A 22,793-nucleotide genomic window follows, 5' to 3' on the forward strand; every position below is an offset into this window, starting at 1 on the left:
GCAGCGGGGCCGAGCCTGCCCCTGCCCCTCGCCTCCCGCCCGGCTCTGCGGGCTCGAGGCCCCCAGAAAAGCTCAGCCCCTCGCCGCCCCCGCGGCCGAGCGCGGCCCAAGGCACCGCGGCGGCCGCCTGCTGCCAGGGCCGCTTGCTGCCTCGCGCGCTAACRGGCGCCCTCCTTCCCGGCATAAAGTGCATCGAAGGCCTGGAAAAGCCGCGGCGGCCCGAGCGCGCCGGCGGCAGCGGCGGGCAGGGGAGCGCCCACGCCGGCACGCCGCTGCGCTCGCTCGGGGTTCTTTCAAAGCGGAGGATTCGAAAGGACTTGGCGCCTGTCTGCTCCCCGCGCCGCCGGAAAGGGCCTCGCGCAACCCCCTAGCTGTTTTAAAGACACCCCTAAAACCAATAAATGAAATGCTGAGACTTACTTAAGGGGTAAAAAAAAAAGGGTTGGGAGGATGTTTCACGTCAGCTAACGCTTTGTAGCACATCGGAACAAAGTGCAATTCAAAAAAAAAAGTGTTAAAAAATAATTGCAGGAAGCAAGGCAGTAGAGGAGGCACCACGGTGACAGGACGGGGCGGCCCCACCGCGGCGGCGGCGGCGCCCGGCTACGCGGCGGCGCCCTGCTGCACGCGGCGCCCCTACGAAACCGGCTTCTCGCCCTTAAACCCTCCGGGATTTCAGCTTCGGGATCGCTACTGCGTTTCTCCCACCCCGCTCTGAAAGGGCGGGACTGCCGCGGGACRGGAGAGGACACACACCTGTACGTTAAAAAGTGTTTCAAAGCCGATCTGTACGTTTTACGTTAAGAACATTTTGGAAGCACAAACTAGTTAGGCGAGGCCGCGAGGGCCGCACAGCCGCGCGTGCTGCTCTGAAACCCAGTCCCCTTATTTCAGCTACAGATTAGTTTCTATTTTAATTTTATTCCTCCTGCATAAATGATATTAATTACGGTAAATCAGCATAATTACCTCCTCCGCTAAGCATCCCTGTCTCYGCTGATGACAGCGTCGCTCTGCCCAGGACCTCCGAGCCGGGCGGCTAAGGCACTTAGATACCTCGTGCAGCACGGCCTGAGCCGAGATGCACATTAAAGTTTAATCATTAATTTAGCATCCTAAATAGTCCCTGTGTAGATAAAATACCCATTGCTCAAGCTGTCCAATCCCCCTGCGGTTACTAAACAAGATATAAACAGCTTAGAATATAAAAGTGTGGCCTTGATTTGTTAGAAAAAAAAAAGTATTTTATATATATATATATATGCGTGTGCACATGTGTATATTCACAYGTACAGTTTATATATAATTTGTGCCACAGGAAGTTTAAAAACTAGCCAGGGCTACCAAAAATAAGATCAAGTTTTATAAAAGCCAGCCCAAACCTGCCGCTTTCAGGCGAGAGAACGGCTCCGGGGAGGCCTGTGGGGCGCAGCGGGCCGGCGGCGGGCGATGGTAAAGCGCAAAGGTTTCGGGTTTGAAAAGCAATAAATAATTACGAATAAATAGGCAGGGCGAACGCCGTGGCGAGAGCCACCCCACCAGCCCCCACGTCCGCCGGCCCCGCACCGACGGGCCCCGCGCCCGGAGCCGCCAGCCACCGGAGCACCCGCTTCCGCAGCGCTTCGGGGCGCGAAACAGCGCGCGGTTGGGGCGGTAAGAGGGCGAGAGCGCAGGCCGACGAGCTCACGCGCTGCGGAGCGGCTCCCGCCTCCCCCCCGAGCCCGGCTCGCGGGCCGCCTGCTCTCATCCGTAACAGATCCGCAGCGGGAGGGAGGGAGGGACGACGGAGCAACGACCAAACTAGGGACTGGTCCCAGGACACACAATAAAAGTTATTCCTTTTGAAAATAAAGGGGTTTGGAGTTTGTCTTTTTTTTGGGGGGGGGGGAGACACAAAATAACAGTTTTCTGTTCCCCTCTCTACCTAACTGGAACCATCACAACGTCGCCCTGTCCCCGGGTGTTACTCACCAGGGGCACGAGCAGCCCTTGCTAAACCAGAGAAGAACCGTAGCTTCGGGGCTCTCTTGCCCGTCGCGCCGAGGGAAGTGGTGGTGCGCGGGCAGGATCGAGTCGCCACAGCGAAGCCGTGCAGGAATCTCAACTACCGGCGCGCCTCTTCCGCCTCCGAAGAGCGGAGGACGCCACAGCTTACACCCGCCCGCCGCCACGAGCTTACGTTGTTCGACGTCAGTCATACGCTGAAGTATCACGGTTTGTAACAGGAAACTGAAGGTGTAGGTCCAGCACCATGACAAGGCAAAGAATTAACACGTCAATCACCCAAAGCGGAGGAAAACAAAAAACAAAACAAGACCCCTTCATTAGTGTTTGCCACAAACTAGAAGTTTACACAGTTGGTTTCGCTTCGCAAAGCTAAAGACTCGGTTCTCCCGGCTGCGTTGCATAGTAGTGCCCATCCGGCCGCAGCGGCCCGTCTCCGTTCAGTTCGCCCAGGATTTCCGGTTCTCCGTGTTCTTCTGGCCCTTCTCCGGCCGGAGCGCGGCTCCTCCTTCCGACTTGGCCAGGGCTGTCAGCGAAGCCAGGTTGGAGGCCGAACCGGAGAAGTTGCCGCTCCTCCTGTTCTCGGAGGCGGCTCCCCCTTGCAACCTCAACCCAGCGCTCCGCCGCCTYGCCGCTCCCGTGGCTTTTTTAACTCTGCCTGGTTTCACGAGCAGCCCGTAGCCTGGGTTGCATCTGAAATACTGCTTCCCTCCAATGGAGCCATCGTTCTTACCTTGGACAAGAAGAGAAAGAAAGATGATACACAAAATGGCTTTTATTCTGTGCATACAGCTTGCTACCATCCTTCGCTGCAGCAAATTCACTCAGCRTCCCGGCGCTTCACCGGCAGAAGGACCAGGCTAAGTAATTCAGTTGGGCTGCTGTAGACTGAAGGTCAAGTCACCATTACAAAACCCTTCAACAAATTTTGGAGGAAAGAATAATCTTGAAGACAGAGAAGAGCAGTGTAAGATGCAACACGGTTATACTAATTATAATCAGACTAACTGGATAGTTTGGGTGTTAAGGGAGGAAATGTGGCAAGCCTCACGGGTTAGCTCATCAGCAACGCCCTCGACGCAGAGCCACGCAGGTCACCACAGAAGCAGAGAGGTGGCTGAGGACCTGAACGAAGAGGAGACAACGGCGGCTTGTGCTGGAAGGGGCACTGCCAGGAAAGACGATACAAAAGTCACTATAATGATCAGAGACATAGAAACTACTATACCAGAGGGCACGGAAGAGCTTTATTCTAGCAAAGCAAAATGCTGAGAGGGAAAACGACTGTTCCCTAYGAATACAGTGCGAAGGTAAACAACCAAGAACAGGGGAAGCACTTGCTGAACTCGAGGGTAAAGCTGGGAGGAGAGCAAACAGGTGTGAAGTGGCTGTTGATACTCTAAGATAAGTAGAAGTCTTCTAACAGCCAGCAGCAAAGAACTGGGAATAGGTTTCCTGCAGGAGTACAGAAGATAAAAACACTAAGTGGTTTTATACCTGTGCTTAATACAATTATAGGATTAGAGGAAGCGGTTGCCTACGACAGCAGAAGGCTGGACTTGATTCCTGTAGCTCCTAGCTCCAGGCTTGGGCCCCAGCGAAGCCACTTCACTGCTGAACGCCAGCAAGACCACGTTATGGAGACGGTTAATCTGAATCTGAATGGGACAGTCCACCTTATTCTTTCTCCTTGATTGCTATTCAAGGGACTGCTTTAAATTCAGCAAGAGTGTTAAATATTCAGTTCAGCAATACATGCATTAGCCTATCACAAGCAACTATCTGGAAGAAAGGRAAAAAAGCCATTTATGTCAGTTTTTTGGCCTGTCTTCTGAGTTGATGAGAGGCTGAAGTTGAGAAGAGTTACAGTTACCACGTCACAAAACCRCCACAGAACAGAAAGAATGATTTCTTTCTGCTGGTGCTGCTGATGTATCTCCATTTCTCCCTTTACAGCCTTTAAAACTCTCAAGAAGGCTGCTCTGGGTGCCTGGGTAGTGACTGTTGCCTTAAGTTAAGCAAACGCCAAAGGACGTAATAAATCTTCAAGTGACAYGGGCCATCCCTTTGGTTTTGTGTGTTCCCTTCTCTCTACTGCCATTCCCGTGCTGGATCAGATGCATCCTCCTGTGGCCAAGGGCTCAGACTTCAATCCCTGTTTGTAGCGTACCGTGACACAGATACAAGTTTTTTGACCATATTTCCTTAAGGGAAGTTCCAGATGTTTTAGAAGTCAGTTATGCTCCAACAACTCAGAGACTTAATCCTTRTGAAATCAGAAGGAGAAAATACATCCAGTAATATCAGCAGCTGAGTCCTCAACAGACCAAAAATCTCTTAGCCATTAGATTCTTCCATGGACAGCTAAGCTGATGCTCATGGGGTACATGCAAACAGCTTACCAGACTTCACACTGTGAACCAGACTAGCCAGACAGGGAGGGAAGGTGGCTTTTTAGTACTGAAACAAGTCTGTATATATATTTTAAATAAGACATGAATTCAGGAATGAGAATTGGGGCTACAAGTACCACACAGATTACAGCCAAAGTTTCCTTTCTGTGATGGCAAAATCCAGAGAGTTTTCTTTAACTTCAGCTGAAAACACACCATCTAGGCAAGCTTCTACAAGCATGCCATGTGCAAGAAAGATAACTGCTCATTTAAACTGGAGCTCTGGATCCTTGACACTATCATGGTAAATGGTTCCAGAGCCAGGAAAGTGTGCAAAGATGGACGTGGGTAACCCCCCGAGACATGCCAACTCACCAAACAGGCTACACTGCAGATTAGGAATGTCACACAGCTTGGTTAAAAGAATTAAGAGAGCTTTATGAGTCCTCTGTAAACCAAACCCTCTTACCGTCAAAGCCAGTGGCTGCTACTGCTGATCTATGGTATCCATCTGAGTTTTCCACCAGCATATCCTGCCTTCCCCCAATCCTTTGCTCACACGAATCCCAGGAATCCTATTGTACTTTGGACATCCTTATCCTCAGAGCAGAAGTCCAAAAGAGAATTTCTTGGGCACAAGGTCTGTCTCCTGCAACTATAAACTGTTGTATTACAACAGCAGTAGAATTTTCTACCTCTTTTCTAAGAAGTCAGTGAAAAGGGACAAACCAACCAGAGGTCAGTGAGACTAGACTGGCAAAGGCAGACTGGAAAAGATTACAGGAGGAAAAGATCTTTTACATTTCTCTTCTTAAACTGTACTAGATAGTCTTCAAATACCAGTGTCGAAATGAACACCACAAACTCTGAAATGCTCTCTGCTTTACACTCGTACTAAAGCATATTTTACCTGAAGGTAAATCCAGTTCGACACCGACCCATGTTCCCTCTTGAAAGTCTGTGGGACCAATATATCTAACGGTGCCTGTCTTATTTGTGCCAACTGTGACATATTCTCCCTCTTTCAGCCACTCAGGAATTTCATTGGCATCTTCAGAGTCAGAAGTCACTTCCAGTTTTTCGTCTGCCATCCCTGCTCCGTTATGGCTCAGACCTCGCGCAGACGGTGCGTTCTTTGCTCCTTCTTGCAGCTCTTCTGTGCTTGGCGGATATGCAAGATCTGTCCCCAGCATGCTTGTAAAGGACTTGAGCTCAGACGTCTTGACTTTCTGGATTTTGAAGGGGGAGGCTGCAACGCTGGGTTGGGACAACTGGTCAGGATGAAGCGGTGGTTTGGGAACCCCCAGTTCTGAGGCCAGGGCTGTTTCTGTTTTCCTACTGGCTTGTCCTGCTGACTCCACTGACTGCTTAGATAGCAACTCCTTCTTCGGAGTGGAGGTAGAAAGAAAGGTTTTTGCATCAGTGACCACAGAAGCATCATTTACCTGTTCACTCTGAGTCACAGGAGAAACAAAATATTTTGATTTCAAAGCATCATTTCCATTCACTTCAGTGCTGTCTTTACATCTTATGTGACCACTTTGAAGGCTGGAGGCAGGTAGACTCTCTCTCTTAGCAGTGAGACAGCTCTCTGAAGAGCTGTCAGAGGGCCCGAGCACATCAGAAGAGACCTGAGCCACAGTGGGAGCTGGGAGGTCACTCACAGTAGGCATTTGAGCTCCTGGCTGAAGGGCAGCATCACTTCCTGCTGTAAGTGCTTCAGATAGGGTGGCTGTTGAAACACTATGAGAAAAGTAACCACTGGAGGCTTCGCTCAGAGGACTCGGAGGCCCCTCCTGGGAGTCCTGTGCCTGGACTTCTCCTGTTGACTGCTGCAAAGGCACTTTGGGTGTCTTTTCTGGACTCTTTTCTGCCTCTGACGTCTGCACTGCAATTTCAAACGGCTGCTTACCCGCTTCCTCTTGGTTAATCTGAAACAGAAGAGGATAGTAACTATGGAGATCTGATATCCAAAATATCTGGGCTAAAAAAATAAACAGATACAGGGCTTTCGGGAAGTACCAAGGCACCAAGCTTATCTAAATCCTGGTGCAGCTGCCATCTCCAAAAGGTGCAAGCTGATCTGAAGTCAGCTTTTACAAACCTGGTAGAATTGTCAGCTCATTTCTTCTATTAATAACAAAAGTGTCTAGTAAAAGAAATACGTTCCCCAATATTTACTGAAAAATTATTTATATTACAGGAATGGTCATTTGCTGTTTGAATAGCAGGATTTATATGAAATGTGAAACAGCCATGATCTATAAGTCTCTTACAGTTATTTGGCTTACCTTTCAGGATTGATAAATCACGGCTTTCCAACTAAACTGTCATTTATGTCCCCGTTTCCAAACGCCATTTCCCACCTCAATGTCGGCAGCACCGCACACTTTCAGAGTATGAAATTAACTGCCCCTCATGAGATTAACAGCCCATTCTAGTGATGTATTGCTTGGCTGTAAAGTTTACTAAATCTGATAGATCAATATCTTTTGCCAGCACATGTACTCTAAAAAATTAGGATGTCTCTAAATCTCTTTGGGAGGGCAGGAGGGAGGAGACTGCTAATATGAAGAAGGGGGTTGGAAAGGAGGTTGGAGGAAGGCAGACTTGTGCATATCCTTTCCACTCACTCTCAGGTGTGGATTTTTGTTCACTGTTCAAAACTAACAAGTGTTTTATCCCATCTAGTGGTAATGTGTCCCATCTGGTAGGACTTTCACCCTATTCTGAAGCGCCTTTTTCACAGGAACTGTAACTGGCATTTGAATTTGACTGAATTACAGGAGTTTCTGAATCAAAGGCTAGCTTGCTATTGCTTAATAAAATACAATAAAGAAAAGTTTCTCAAAATACTGTGTTGACTAAAAATATATTTTTAGCTTTTCTATGGAGAGGGTGTTGTACACAAGCACTCTGGAGCTCTGTTCTTTCTTTGGGCTTTGCCTTTCAAGCTTTCAGATAACACACATTTTGCTAAGACAATAAAAGCACAGTGGGAGAAAGCTGATTTGCTATTCATAAGACTGACGTTCTGCTGAACTGTGGGAGATCATGGGGTCTATTTTCTCTCCAGCTTAGTGAAAGCCTTTTTTTCACGCCAATATCATGAATTGGCTTGAAATGTAAAACCAAGAATTAAGCTCAATACTCAGAATAAGAGAGATGTTCTGTTTATAGAAAGTGTCAGAGCCTAGCAATTTGCCTTTTAAAGCAGCAAAACAGCTAAATTTCAGCTAGTTAACTGCTAATGCAATCATATGATTAGCCAGGCTTTCAATATAAAAGTGTAACCAGCAGCATACAGGGAGACTTTTGCAGGACCTACGAAAACATAGCAACACACGCTGCTTTGAATTGTCCCAGAGTGAAGCAAAAGTGAAACAGGTTTTAAGTAACTATCCCAGCAGTTGCTTTTACCACCTTTTGTTTCCAAGCACGAGAACATGAAAACTGCACTGTCATGTCTGAGGGTATGCTTACCTGTTTTATCTTTGTAGCACTGACATCAATACTGGCAGACTGAACCATAATTCTTGGGACAGGCTGCAGGAATGAAAAAAACACAGCATCCTTCACTTAAAGGATTAAATACTGTCAAGCTGGTATAGCTGGAATAGCAAGCAATCCTTTGTCATAAACAGAGTGTTGCTATTTTAATGCATTCTGCTGACATACTTTGAAAGGTCAAATAAATGCCTTAAACAAGGTAACACAAGCATCCTTGAATTTTAACACATACAGTAGCTACAAGCACAAGTTCATAGTATAGGAAGTTTTCTTTTGTGCAGTCATTAAAGCAGACCACTGAGCAACGAGATGACACGGTGGTCCGAGGTCACGCTGGTCTGGCTAGCGAAGTCCGCAGCTGCAGTCCCTCTTCAAAATTCTTTCTCCATCTCTAGTATCTTAAGCCATTTTAGATCTTAGCATTGTTTACTTTAAATCAAATAGGTTTATTTTAAAGCAGATCGGAAGCAAAAAACTCTGCATCCTCTTTTCAAACGTGGCTCAGCACTGCATGTTAGAGGGAAGAACACATATCACTCACTAATCACAATATATTGGTCCTGTCCCAGCAAGTCCACTTCTCATTTTCAACAGGATCTTCTCCATTTCAGCACTATCTGCTCCTTTATAACCTGGCATTTGACAGGAAGGCTTTCACTATGAATGTGGTTCACTTGCTCTGTATGCAGCTTTTTTAATTTAAAGATCTGAAATAATCCCTGGAACAGTCTCATGAGGCTGTAACAGCAAATTGTGACACCTGCCTATAAATCTAAGTTTAAGCTGTGAAGCTGGGATACCATGCACTGTTGACATGAGAGGGAAAGGGACCATCAGTTCAATGAAGAACCTTGGAGATGGAAGGCATGAAGAAAAAGAGAAAGGAGAAAAATGCAGAATCATAGAATCAGTAAGGTTGGAAGGGACCTCCGGAGATCAACTAGTCCAACCTCCCTGCTCAGCAGGGTCACCTACAGCATGGTAGACAGGGTTGCATCCAGGTGGGCCTTGAAGATCTCCAGAGAAGGAGACTCCACAACCTCTCTGGGCAACCTGCTCCAGTGCTCCGTCACTCTCACAGTGAAGAAACTTCTCCTCGCGTTCAAGTGGAATTTCCCGTGCTTCAATTTCTGCCCACTGCCTCTTGTGGAGGAGAGAAACCTCTCTCCTTCGCACAGTTAAATAACCTATTGCAAGTGCAGGCTCATACTTTCAAGCAAAGAACTCTTTGAAGGGTGACATATAAAATGGGGGAGCAGTCTGCTTTTTCCTTTTCTTTTTTATTTCTTCCTCTAAGGGAACTGAGAACTGCTTTTGCAGGAAATATGCAGGCAGTGCTAATTTCCAAGACAGCTATTTCCAGAGATGTTTAAAGAACCAAAACCTTCCAACTGAAGAGTAGGGTACTCGTCTCTTGCATCCTTCCTAGGGACAGTAAACCAAGAGTTTGACTAATCCTCTTCCAAAAAGAGATAAACATGGGGGAAAAAGAGCAGCTATTATTTATGCAGAGATTGGTAGTTATTAATTAAAAACATAGTTGTTCAAAGTAAAAAATAAAGAGGCAAAAGACAGACAAAAATCCCAACAAATTCATAGTGGATCACAATCATTTCATAAAGACATTAAAGCTTTGGTTCAATAAAAGCAAGTGGGAGAGGAGGGGGTTTGCTTATCTTCAAACTTGCTCATTGAGAGTATACCACTGAAGTGGGGACCAGAACAGACTAGCTCTGTTTAAGGTGCCTGAAGATTTAGCTTTTTTGTGATCCTTACTGTGACATGCACTTGGAGCTCCAGGAAGCAGGAGATGACCCAAATTAGAACAAATCAATGATGCCTAAAAACAAACATAGCTTTAGGACTCAAACAAGGTGCATGATCCAGCAGGTTTCAGTCAGAATTTGTGTTCCCCAGACTTTCAGCTGTAGTTTGAATACAGCATCAACCTTTCAAGTCAGAAAGATTTCAACGATCACATCAAAAGCATCAGCCCGAAAACAACTATAACGCTGACCTGTGAATTCAGAGATCGCCTGGAAGAGCGAGGTGTAGTAAGTACTCCAGCTGGCCTCAGATGTGAAAGGATAACAACTGTCACAACAGTCAAGTGTGTAACATATGTTAGAAAGGAAAGGGATCATCTTTCTTATGAGTAGATCCTGCAACCGTTAGGTTTAACAGTGGTGCATCATGGTGTCACCATCAACAGGGTATTTGGCAGAAAAGTAATTCTCTGTTTTTCAACCATATTTGATCCACAGCAACAGGGTTGGTCCATTATGGAAGGGAATGCAAAGGCAAGGTGCTAGATGACTGCACCGGCGACCACTCCTTCTCTGCTGAAGAGGGCCTGAGCTTGGGCAGACAGGCAGGCAACAAGGGGATTTCTGTCTTCAAGTTCTTCACGACTGCATTAAAACCCCCAACTTTTAATGAAAAAAACAATCTGTAGTCACAAGACTAATCTCCAGGCAGGCACCTACATAGGACTTCAAACCTTTTGCAGAGGTGTAGCTGAACCTCTGCGAGAAGCCAATGCTGCTGAACACACACACACAAAAAACCTAGTTGAATATCTCTATGGTCCACTGCCAAAGGCATTTTGGCATCTCAGAAAGCCTGTCTGAAGGAAAACCATCGTCCTCGTTGCTTCCACAGCACTGTTTCTGATCTAATATAGGAGGGGAAACAGCCTGTTTCAGCAGACTCGGTATCTGGAACCAAAGCCCACTCCAGTTCTCACACTGGCACCAAAAGGCAATTTCATCTTCTGCCCTGCTTTCTCCCAGTACACATGCCATCCTCAGGAAGTGCTCTGAGGCACTGTTATCCAGAGACAAGAGCTTAGAATTGGAATAAGAAAAAGTATTTAACGATACTTCTCTGTTCCTTTGATTTCTTTTCCTCTCTTTAAAAGAAACACAGAAAGTGTTTTTTTTTCTTTTTTTATCTCTCAAAAACCTTCAGTCTTACAGCATGCAAATCCATGAAACCTAAAACCACAGCTGATAGCAAATAGCCAAAGAAATAAAACCGTTACACTTTAATCATTCCTCATCAATTGCGGAGATGATGTTCTCCTCCTGTAAGGCTGACAAATTGCAAAACTCTCACAGTAACTTTGCCAAGCAATGTTTAGAAAAACATGGAGAAAAAAGCAATTATCGGAAGTGGCACCTGCCCAACTTTGCTGTTGACAAGAAACAGATAGGTAAAAACACCCCCACTGGGGGAGTAAAATGKACTAAAACAAACCTTTAATGTGAAATGCAGTCAAGTTACCTGGTGGGGGTATATTATTTTGTCTGTGAAGACACTTACTGGCTGAAAAATATTTCCATATTTACAGCCAAATTCTGTCACTAACCATGCATAGAGAGTGGCTGCTAAAGTACACATACATTTACCCAGTGGCAAAACATGACCCTTTTGCAGTGCTAATTTTTGGCACAGTTCCTTCAACAAAATTGACAAACTATGGAGCAAGAGAGAACATGAAAGCAATCCAGTTTAAAACAGCTTTGAACCAAACTGTAGGAAAAAAAAATGTCTTTTTTTCCCCTCCCCCCTACTAGCTGTTATTCTGCATAGCGAGTTTATAAAGGTTTGTATCTCCGAGTCTGCTTGCACAACATATTCCGGTCAGACAGGAGCTCAGACTGTGGTGACTGAAAGCCACAAAGATGTTAGGGCATTCTGTAGACCAACTCGGTATCTTGGTGGGCTTGAATAAGAAAAGAGAACGTGCACCTCACACTACATACAGAAGCACCATTAACCCTCAGTTAAGCCTTTTTGACACCGTACATTACATAGATGAAATGACAACCTCTTACAGACTCTGAAAAATATGGTATTTCAATGTCATTAAACATTTTGTAAGCCAACTCTGACAATGGTGACCAATGAATTTGGTATGAAGCCTTTCGATTTGATGTCAGTGGATGAGATTCTTAAAATGTTAATACACATTATGCAGAAAAAGTGATGGCAGATAACAGAACTGACTGGGCTAGTGGGTCTAAGCAGTATCCTGCAACCTCCAGAAATGATCCAGGCAAGGTTATAGCTGATGCATTCCTAAAGGACATTATCAGAAAGCTTCCACTGCTGTTGTCTATGCTTTACCATCTGCAGACAGGAATGACTAAGCTCAAGGACTGTCACTCTGACAGTATTATGTTCATATCACCACTTAAAAGCAGCTATTGGAAACTTCTCCAGCAGGGCATAGCAGTTGCTTCATTAAATGGGGATTTAAGTCAATTTTGAGCACTTGGGATAAAATACTTTTGCAAGCCACACACAGCAATGCAGTAAGAACTCAGAATCCCCTAATACATAGCCAAAAAGTTGAATCCATTTCAAAAAAGCTCCCCTTCCAACAATATTCCTCCTTGCCCTTGATTTTAAAATCATTTTAAAGTCAGTCTTTCAAATATAAAATCTCATTTATTTCATGAGGAGATCTGAAATCCAAGTACTTTTTTTTTGAAGACACTGTACATTTAAATATTAATCCAAACTAAAAACCTTTTATTTCACCTTTCATATGTGGAACATCTCAGCCAGTAATCATACTTTTGAATTCCACATTTTTAATATATTTTATGCAAAATTAAACATACAGTGTTTCCTATGCAGTTAAATTATTTCATTCCTAGTTCCAGACAGAAAGATAAAAAGGGTAATTCGTAATCGTTTTCTAGCTAGTTTTTAAAGAAGTTTCAGCGGTTGTCTCTCAACTTTAAAAGACAGTTTTCCATATTCATTCTTATTAGAAAGTATTTTTAAGAGGATGACAGGGAAAACTGAACTCATAAAGAAACCAAAACATTAACAACTCGGTCACAAGAATTAGACCCATATCAGCTCAGCCGGCCACAGAGGATCTGTAAGCTATGCTGATTACAGCATCTAAATGGTTCTTTATTTGAAACTCTGGAAAAAAAAAGCCTTCCAGATTTGGCCTTCTACGAGGCCAAATTACTTGCACTTGATTAAGGAATGTAAGTTCTTTCAGTTATACTATGCACCATGCACATCCATGGAACTACTGGTGTTTTTTAATGCACTGCCAGAGGAAGCCTTTTGTCTGTTTAGATAGCTTTTCATTAACTGCATTTCATTATTTTTTAGATTAATTACTACGTCTGCATCAGAAGGTGAAGAAGAACAAATTGAAAGCTGCCCTCTCCTCGTGTCACATGTCTACCTTTCTAGACCACAAACAAAGATGAATTATATTAGCACATGGAAATTCAAACAAGAGGTTTTTTTAGAGAGATAGCAGTGACTCAGGATCTTGCATTTAAGCCATATGCTAACAAAAAGACATTTGACCATCCAACAAGGTACTTAAGTATGAAGGTGACCAAAGACCACTTATCAAATGCACACTGGTAAGAAGAATTTGCTTTTGCTACAGCAATGTCAAAAAATAGAAACTGAAATTTAATATGTACATTTTTAATATCAGCACCCAATGATGCCCTAAAATGTAATTACACAGGCAGTTCCCGGAGATCAACAGGGTCATAAGGTAAAGAACAGTAATTCTGCTTGGTGCACACTATGAGAGCCTCAGCACGTTAATAAAAAAGACAAGCTTCAAGAGCATGTACATAATATAATTAAGCACAGATAGATGAAACTCTGTTTCTCCCTTCACCTGCATATTTTAAGCAAGTATTTTAAACTTCTCCCCATCAGCACTAAGGGTTGGTAAGGCTTTAAATCTTGCTCACTGCAATATTAAGCCTTTTAAAGAACAGATTAGGAAAATAAAAAGCTATTCCAGCAATCAAAAGAAGTTTAAATTGTTAGCTTTTTTATTTACAGGGTACTGGCAATTAATTTAAAGGCAGCAGATTACTGAGAAAACAGGCATTTTCTAACTTAAAAAGTATATAAACAGCTTCTTCAGAAACCAATCTTTTAGGTACATAAACAGCTTCATCGGAAGCCGTTCTGCTAGTTACATAAAGAATCCTATTATGCCAAATTAATTCAATCTAACTAATTAGAGAGCAGGAAGTTCTTTCAATTATTTTATGTGCTGTCTGAGAAACACACTTGAATATGAGAGCAGATTTCATTAATTGCGGTTCATTATTCTCCAGATTAGTTACTAAACTTGCATCAGAAGGTCAAAGACAGCAATTTTGTTAGCTGCCACCACCTTGACTGGAATGTGTCTGCAATTTTGAAACTCAGGCAACAACTGCCTATAAACAAACACACAACCAGGAAAGACCATCTTGTTAAGATAACTTTTGTACGTGCTCAGTTACTTTAAGACTGATACCAGCCTAAGCAACGGCGTGCAAGTGAAATAAGAAGCTGCTAAAGTAAGTATTTTCAGAACAAGAGATCAGAGCTCTGTCTTCTGTTTACTCAGACAGAAGAGGAGGTTTGAGAACAACACATTTATCCACTCTGAGTGCTGCTTGGTCACGATGAACTTAACCTTTTCTCTCAAGTTTATAAGTGAAGTTAAGTACTGCTCCCTCGGAAACGATACTCAAAAGCACTAAAATCCCCAGCAGCTTAGTGCTAAGACATTGCTAACAAGAAAATGCAGCAAAACAAAACTAATGTATTTGGCAGAAATGTAAGACCATCCAACCCTGGTAATTTAACCACACTATGGCAGAGACTTACTACTCTTAGTACAGTATAGCAGAGTACAGCAGAGACTTATTTACTAGATGGCTGGGCCAGCCATCTAGTTCAGTATGGTTCACCAGCATTTTTCCAGAGCAGGTTTTAATGACTTGAGCTAATTAAATACTCTCAAATAATGCAAAAGATGTAAGTTGAAAGCTGAGCTCAACAATAGCTTCTGAAATTCTCTTTTGCTTAAAGAAGTTTGCTGAACTAGGAGAAAGTGATAACGTGACCCATTTCTTACCTTTTTAGTATTTATGTTCAAAAGACTGTTATTACATACCTACTCATTTGCTTTTAGCCAGGTGAAGATCATTTTGATCTTTTCCTTTTCTTTGCAAAGCAGTCCTTTAGTAATTTCTGTTCCTATTCTGTAGTACTACCAATTTGTTACTTACTTCCTGAGAAATAAGGTGGCGTTTATATTTCAGACAGCTARTAGGCTGCCATATTCTAGCTTTGTTCCCTGTAAGAGAAATCCATCAGGTCCCTGTTAAGTAGCTAGATTACCTTGCAGCTGCAGTTGAAATACCCTTTCGGTTTCCCTTCTCCTTTATGTTTTTTGTATTTTATCACCTACTCTCACCCTGCACCTTTCGGTTACGTCCCCTGGCACTGTATTTTTCCCACAGCACTAAGATGCATCGGTTTCTATTTTCTGAGATTCAGAAAAAAATCATTTCTGTTGTCTCTTCCATTGTGTAGTTCACTACAACTGAAAAACATACATAAGAGTTAGCTAGTTTGCTGTTTAACCCTGGCAGGTTAGTGATAAGGTGGTAAAGCTGATTGCCAAATCCTGACCCCTATAGCAGCCCCTATCATCCACCAAGCACATAGACATGTATATTTGTGTGTGTGTACATATATATATATATATGTATATATACACACACACACACACACACACACACACACACACACACACATATTTATATAAATATGTGTATCTCCACTGGTCACAAAACTCCTGGGGTGCTCTCCAACGCAACCAAGCATTATCACATCCCATATCACATCCCACACTTCTGGTTATACATTTATACATTTTTTTTTAATCTTTAAATTTCTTTACATTTTAAGGACATAGCATTCCCTTCTATTAAGAACTGGTGTGATCATGATCTGATTGTTTTAGTTGCCATAGCAATCCATAATGTAAATTAAAATTCTTTAAAATASATGTCTTTTCAGTTTAAAAACTGACTTCAGGACAAATAATACAAGACTAATCTTGAACAGTAGGAAGGAGTGGGAACAGGTGGTTAGACTAGAGGCAGGAAATTAGGCCTCGTTTCTAATCTCAGCACTCTGATTCAGCGAGAATTCAAGAAGTTGTGAAAGCCTCTCACTGCAATTGTAAAGAGCACCTATTTGCATCTCCCAATACCCAAATACCTTTAAGTAAACCACTGCCTTAATTTTATTTATCTCAATTTTATGGATGAGTAAAGTAACACTATTTCAGTCTCAACACTAAGGCTGTTATAAGTGAAAGGTAACTTGAAAAAGTAAAGCATAAAATTAGCTAAGATTTGGGAACAAAACTCGCTCATTTTATTACTGTGTGGAGAACAAAATCATATCAATTTAAAAATGTTTTAAACCTGTCATATTTTTATTTGTGCTAGGTCTGTTAGAAGTTACTTTAAAAACCCCACAATATTTAAGTTTTAATGTATTTGTGTTATTTATCTCTTTATTTATTTTTAAATATATCACTGTGCTTCTACTGTAACAAAATATCTCCTAGTAATCCACAGAGGTTCTTGTAACCGCAGGTTTAGTTGTAGCAAACAACTAAACAGAATGTCTGGATCCAACCATTAAAAATAGATGTTTGGGGATGTTAGATTTTGCTAGAAGGATATCCTTTAAAATATTTCTCTGCATGTGAAGAGTTGAGAAGGATCTACATCAACAAACAAGGTGCTTTCTAAGCTCCAGACTGGTGAACAAGAACAGAGTAGAGTTACCGGATGCTCAAAGCCCAGATCAAACAGCCTTACATAAACTTTAACAAATGAGATCTGGCTCCAGATCTATCTTCGTAACATTTTTCCCCAGACTTACTTAGCTTAGGAGAGCTATTCCTTTATAAATAAACTACAGCCTCTAACATAAAGAAGGGAATTTTAATTATAATGGGATTCTGCATTTCATCTGTTTGCTTCCTTTAAAAGAGTAGTGTTTTCCAATCTGCTTGACCATTCACTAGCTGCCATTCAGAGCACAGAAGCCACATTTGGAGCAGGTGTTTTGAATCACAGCATCCAAAAGGTAGGATGCTTCTCTGGCACGTGGACTAGACAGGAGAGGAAACAAAACCAACTGCCCAGAGTACAGAGCAAAAGACGAAAAAAGGTGACATGAGCTGCAGGGGGATGGTAAATGAAATCAAGAATTAAAAATAGAATTACATTTTCCACTTGGCAATACACAAACAACACTAAGTGCACTTCATAAATTTTACTATTGTTGCTGCAAGTGGTATTACCATAAATCACATTGGTAGTACACTTGGCACTTTTAAAAAGCCAAGTGGGCTGAGTGTATCAATAAGTTTAAACAGCTCCACTATCTCTGGAAGAATGGAGGGGAAATGCATCACAAGGCTTTACTATGACTAAAAGCTTGGTTTGCACTGCAGCAACATATAAAATAGCACTTTGCCAGCAAGTCTAACAGCACTCATCCTTATTACTGCATAGTCTATTTGATTTAATTTTTTACCTGCTGTGCAAGAGGAAAGGTCTGCCTGCCCTTCTTCTCATCTCTAACAGGAAAGAGAGACTTCAGCAGCTTTGGCATCTGAGGCACAAAGGATTTTACAGGATTCAGGTAGGAAGCAGCAAGGCTACCAAGACCTGCTGGAAGAGTTGAAAGATGAAACCAGTTATGCTTTTGCGGCAGGGGGAAGAATCAATAAAACTTATCACTTTAGTCAAACTTTAAGACGACATCATCCTGTGGTCAAAGCATTGGCAAAGGAAAAACAGGTAGTGCTTGCTCCTTCCTTGAAAGGGATATATGAATTTGTATAAGTTTTAACCTATGGCTACAGTATTTACACTCCTGTGCAAAAAACAGRAAAAAAAATGGCACATGGTGTTAAAAAACTTGCTGTTTGCAACTGGAAGCATAAAACGCTTTATAAATTGCAGAAYTAGAAAATACTCTAGAAGGGAAAATTGAAAAGGATGGCCATACAATAGAGTTTTAATGCCAATTACAAAACCTCCAAGACGTAGAAGATGAGAAGATCCATGTTAAAAAAAAAAAAAGTAGGCGCATTCAATTCTTTTCTCACACTGTTTTTCTACTCTACTCTCCCTTGAGAAAATACCAYTATATATTCCTGCACTCTTCACTATACATTAGGTACAATCAACTGCAAAATATTCATTCAATTCCGGTGCTGGTTATTTTCTAAAACACTACTAGCCTTGTGGTTTTCACTGTTTTACTCAGGTAACAGATGATACATTATGAGTCCAGCTAACTTTTGGTTAGAAATAAAGCTTCTGAGAGAAAGACTGCCTTTTCAGAAATCAAAGACAACTCTAAACACTTGGTATCTACCACTCTGCAGAACTAGTATCCAATTTAAAGTAAAGGCCAGCTACAGTAGGCAGGCAGACAGCATAAGCTTAGTCATGACTGCTGTATGTTCACACAGTTAAGAGGGCAGAGAGGGAACTCCACAGACATTGCTTTGGAGAGGAAATTGCTCTGCTCTGCTTTACCTGACATTCAGAAGCTAGGGTGACTTCATTCCATTTTCACCAGAGCTGACTAAGCTCTAGAAAATCCCTTACCTGGATCAGGAGAGTGATTCTGCTGCACAGAGCCTGGCAGAGAGGTACGAGATGGACTAATGCCCCTRTTGGACTTTGCGGCACCTTGGGATACATCTTGCTGGCTCTCCCATCGACCCTAGGCAGAAAAAAAAAGATTGAATGTTTCAAAGTTAGCACACTAGCAGGAACACAGCCATATTTACACACCCTGCCATCTCGTAAAGCTGCTTTGCAAAGTTCACAATGTGCAGAGCTGAGGAAAGACCCTTCCCCTGAGGCATTTTTAGTTGAAAGACCCAATCCTGCAAAGATAAGCACCCTCAGTGCCCATCAGCATTAAGTCATAGAAAGAGTCTAYATTTACAAGTCTATAATATTTCACTCAATTGCATAGCTGTATTCTGGTAGTTGAGTACCTTATAGCCAGGTGAAAATAAAATAGTACTATCTGCCCAAAAATCATAGAATAGAATCATTTGTGTATCTGATCAGGAAGAAGTCATCAGAGAGTGAAGGAGAAGAGTGGCAAGGACTAACAGAGCTCTGAACAAGAAAAGAAATATGATCTTACACCTGAAAGCTGGATGTTAGTGCCTAGGATCAGATAATGGACGAACTGATCAGATGAAGAAGAAAATTGTCGTAGCTCCATTTCTTTTAACAGACTGGAAATGAGAGAGATGGAACATATGACAACAAGTTGCAGATAGGAAGAATCAAGGAAAAGATTAAACAGAGTTTTGACATGGTTAATGAAGATGAAACATATGATTTTCAGGTCTGAGAGTGTGAGTACAGATGAGGTAGGAAAGCCAACAGAGAAAGAAGCAAGCTACCTTCCTTCCCAAAGCTCCCAGGATCCTCTAGATAGGTTTTGACTAAATGGATCCCATGAGAGGTATGTATCCAGTCTCTGCCAGGGGGTGATTTCTTTTCAGTCTGGTGTGGCTTTGCATCTTCCACCCAAAATGGAAGGCTCAATGATGAACTTGCTTTGCCAGTGCAGACAATCTCAAAGCTAACACGTTTCACACTAGCACACAAACGTCAAGAATCTATGCAGCAAAATCTTCTTTTGCTATCACCTTGATAGGTAAAATCTTTTACAGGTTTGTCTGCAATGATTACACAAAGGGACTGGTCAGAAGGTCTCTAAAGGAAACTGCTGCTAGAAGTTTTAATGTAGATCAGGACAGGATACTGCTTTACTAAACTGGGCACTAAATTAGCGGTGTAGTACCAAAAAAACGGGCACTGAAACTCATGTGCCCTGCGAACTTCTGATATAGAAACATTCTCAATGGCTGTCAAAGCAGTTGCTTACGCACTACTAAAGAGTATGCTCTAACAAAGCTACATGGAGTTAATTTACTTAATTTATAGGAGAGCTTAATGCAATCCTACATCCATTTAGAGAGTCTATGTGTCAAAATAGCCTGGCCTCAAATGCCAGAAATAGCCTTGATGTCCTGTGGAAAAGTTCTGTCTTGTTCAGGTAAGTAGAGTGCCCTCCAGACTATGAACTAGGAAAGTTTCACTGTTCCAGAAGCAGAGGTTGAGAAGACATGATGATGATGGTAAGGCAGATAAACCAGTACAAACTGAAATCTCACCCCCCCCCCCTTCAGGTAAAATTAGGCTATGGTCAAACACACTTTTTTTGTCCAAATTCTGTACGATATCTGTATTTGTCTGTATTATTTCTATCTATATCTGTATCTTGCCTGTACCTCTTTAAAAGAGGCAACAGAAACAGAAACACTTTGACAATGTGATGGTACAGCGAACATACTGATAAGAAGTCAAAAGGTGGACAGATCTGCTAGGTACCAGACAACAAGTTTTATGTATTTCCCTTTGAGGAGGAGGAGGTATCTTTCAAGAAGCTTCACACCGCTGGATGCAAGGAAATAATCTGACCTTGAACAGGAGAACGACAGGCAGCTAAACTAATCTTAACTGTAATTCGAAGTCCTGAATGTTTCACAGGTAATAAATAAGCCATGATAGGAGGAATAGATTTCTCCAATGGGTTGAAGGTCACACTGAGCAGCCCAGAGCAAAAATCGTTTCCATTTGGATCTATAAGTTAGTCCCATAGAAGCAGTCCTGCTTTGAATAACAAGTGAACTGCAGTTATGCCAAGCAGCACCTGTCTTCAGGCCATACCCAGCTAACAACCCTATGATTAGAGACAACAAGCTGTTTCTGTGAAGTAACCTTCTGGAGATCTAAAGAGTGAGTTGACTGGAGGCAGCCATCCTGAAAGTCAAAACTCGTGTAACCCAGCTTGGAGTAACAGTATTACCAGGACTTTGTTTAGTCTTGTATTTTTGATGCCTTTGGGGGTTAAGCCCTTCTTAAAAGCTTCCTGCTTTATTAGTGTGGATGAYCGAACTGTTCTACTCATACCTTAAGCCTCATACTTGAGTATTCTCTTTGACCTGTAACCCTATATCCTACACCCAAAGCCATGCCTTTCTGGCAAATTCTTTCCACAAAATATTTCAGCAGAAGTATTCCTATTCCACTCCACAGAAACCCTTATTCAGGCTCCTGCTATATGATGTTTCAGCTAGCACAGGTCTCTTTCCAGTAGCCTTCATGCATGCAATCTTGTCCCACTTACATTCATTCAAAATACTGCTTCGGAAACTGCCCTTCTTTTCTGCCACACTGCAGTGGACATCTTAAGGCAGTATGGAAAGATCCAAAGACTCTGGGCTATGATCAAACTGTCTTCCCCTTTCAGTAGGTGGACTGAAGTCTCCTCTGACTCCCACTGAGCAATTAGTTTGCAGGAGGAAAATCAAAATATAAGAAAGAGTTCATATTATATCCAGATGAGGAAAATATCTCCATACAATTCTGCCTCCTATAGATGCCCCAGCTCAGTGGTGCTGAAGAAGTTTAAAGAAAGTAGAAGAGTATTTGGAGGTCGCACAACTCAAAGAATGTTAAAATACTGTTTGATTTTGTTGCCCTGGGGAGGGTCTGGGAGACATTGACGTGAGATTAAGCAAAACAAATGTGTAAGAGCAAAAAAGCATACAGGGGCTTTTTTTTCAGCCCAATTTCCTTAGTTCCTCACTGTTCTAGTGAAGAAAGTGAATTTATTTCCACTGATCTAYATGGTACCAATTTGGTGAAAAGCCTCTGGTTTCAGTAAAACCTGAAGATTAAGTTACACAATCTTGTCCTCTTCACATGGCTTTTGGATACAAAGCTTTTGAGTTACAAACCGCTAGACATTTCAGAAAGGAAAGACAACTATCAAAGACAGCAATAGCTATAATGCCAAGGTATTCTAAGAACAAACTGATTTTTTTCATTATAATTATAGGCAGAAGGACACCTGTAAAACAGGTCAGATGTATCTCCCATTCTTTGTGCACATAAGTTATCCAATTTTAAAGTGCGCTGAATTTTTAAACTTCCAGTGCAAGCATCCTGGAATGTGAAAATCCAGCTCTGTATCCTAAATCAGCACTAAGAGAGTCTGTACTCCCACCTTACCTGACACTGGTGCCGATGTGCAAGATGAAGCAGAATTCATCTCACTTTCCCTAACTACTTTGTATCTGTAGTGATAACAGGAGTTAGAATTAGCTTGTTCTTATTTAAGCAAACAAATAAAACTCAGAGGGGTAATAACACATACAGTTCTGCTAATCTAACAAGAGACAAATGTAACACTGTGTTCTGAAGCTAATTTGGAAGGTATCTCTCTTCTTTCTTGTCTAGTTAGTTAGCTTAGGCTTATGAGTCATTATTTTTAAAAAAATCCTAAAAAAACCCACCAAAAACCAAAACAAACCAAACAAACTAGAGCTTGCCTGCTCTTTAGAAGTTCTCTGCTACAAAGCTGTCTTTGGGCCTCTGGTGTCAGTACACAGAGATAATCTTTAATATTCTTCAAAAATGTGCCAAACTCAACTGTCATCTTGGGTCCAGGAGAAGGACTTTTCCAGCTCTTCAGAGGAGAATGTCACCACTCATCCATGTGTGTAATAACAAAAAGACAACTCTTGCTGTATTGCTATTAAGTGTAGGTCCTGATTCTGGAAACTTTCTGATCTGCCTATTTTAGTTGCACCAAAACCACCTTTCCCTCTTATTCCAACTTGTTTTATATTCTTTGTTTGCAGGGGAACGAGTCCTTGCAATTAGTAGTGCTGATAATTATGGTCCATACTGATAACTTTAACAGTATGAATGGTCCTTTGCATATAATACAGGAATGAGACTCAAGAACCATTCCTACAAAGCTAAAAATCCATGGTAGAGATAGCAGCAATACAAGAAATAATGAGATAAAAACTAAAGAGAGAAATGAAGTAATGGAATTAAAATTAAGACATGGAATAAAAGTTAAGAAGAGAAAGATCCTGGAAAACTACTCAGGGCTTCTCCT

At 42.2% G+C, this 22,793-nt stretch overlaps 1 protein-coding gene across 4 annotated transcripts in view; it reads right to left on the bottom strand.

Moving 5' to 3' along the window:
* Nucleotides 1-1,226: 1,226 nt before the first annotated feature.
* KIF13B (kinesin family member 13B) overlaps nucleotides 1,227-22,793 on the bottom strand; it is a 125,858-nt gene continuing 104,291 nt past the window's right edge. For 2 of the 4 annotated variants that reach the window (XM_085305663.1, XM_085305661.1), the window contains 5 exons: nucleotides 18,398-18,515; nucleotides 17,313-17,449; nucleotides 7,881-7,943; nucleotides 5,308-6,328; nucleotides 1,227-2,737 (listed from right to left, as the gene is read on the bottom strand). In XM_085305663.1, the coding sequence (XP_085161789.1) occupies nucleotides 2,445-2,737; nucleotides 5,308-6,328; nucleotides 7,881-7,943; nucleotides 17,313-17,449; nucleotides 18,398-18,515 (1,632 nt within the window). In that variant the 3' untranslated portion in view covers nucleotides 1,227-2,444. Of the gene's footprint in view, nucleotides 2,738-2,778; nucleotides 3,173-5,307; nucleotides 6,329-7,880; nucleotides 7,944-17,312; nucleotides 17,450-18,397; nucleotides 18,516-22,793 lie in introns of those variants that run through there. The other 2 variants (XM_085305662.1, XM_085305664.1) reach the window with 2 other exon arrangements.

Source organism: Rhea americana, unplaced genomic scaffold, assembly GCF_003343005.1.
Source record: "Rhea americana isolate MKP2758 unplaced genomic scaffold, rheAme1 scaffold_225, whole genome shotgun sequence".
Lineage (NCBI taxonomy): Eukaryota > Metazoa > Chordata > Aves > Rheiformes > Rheidae > Rhea > Rhea americana.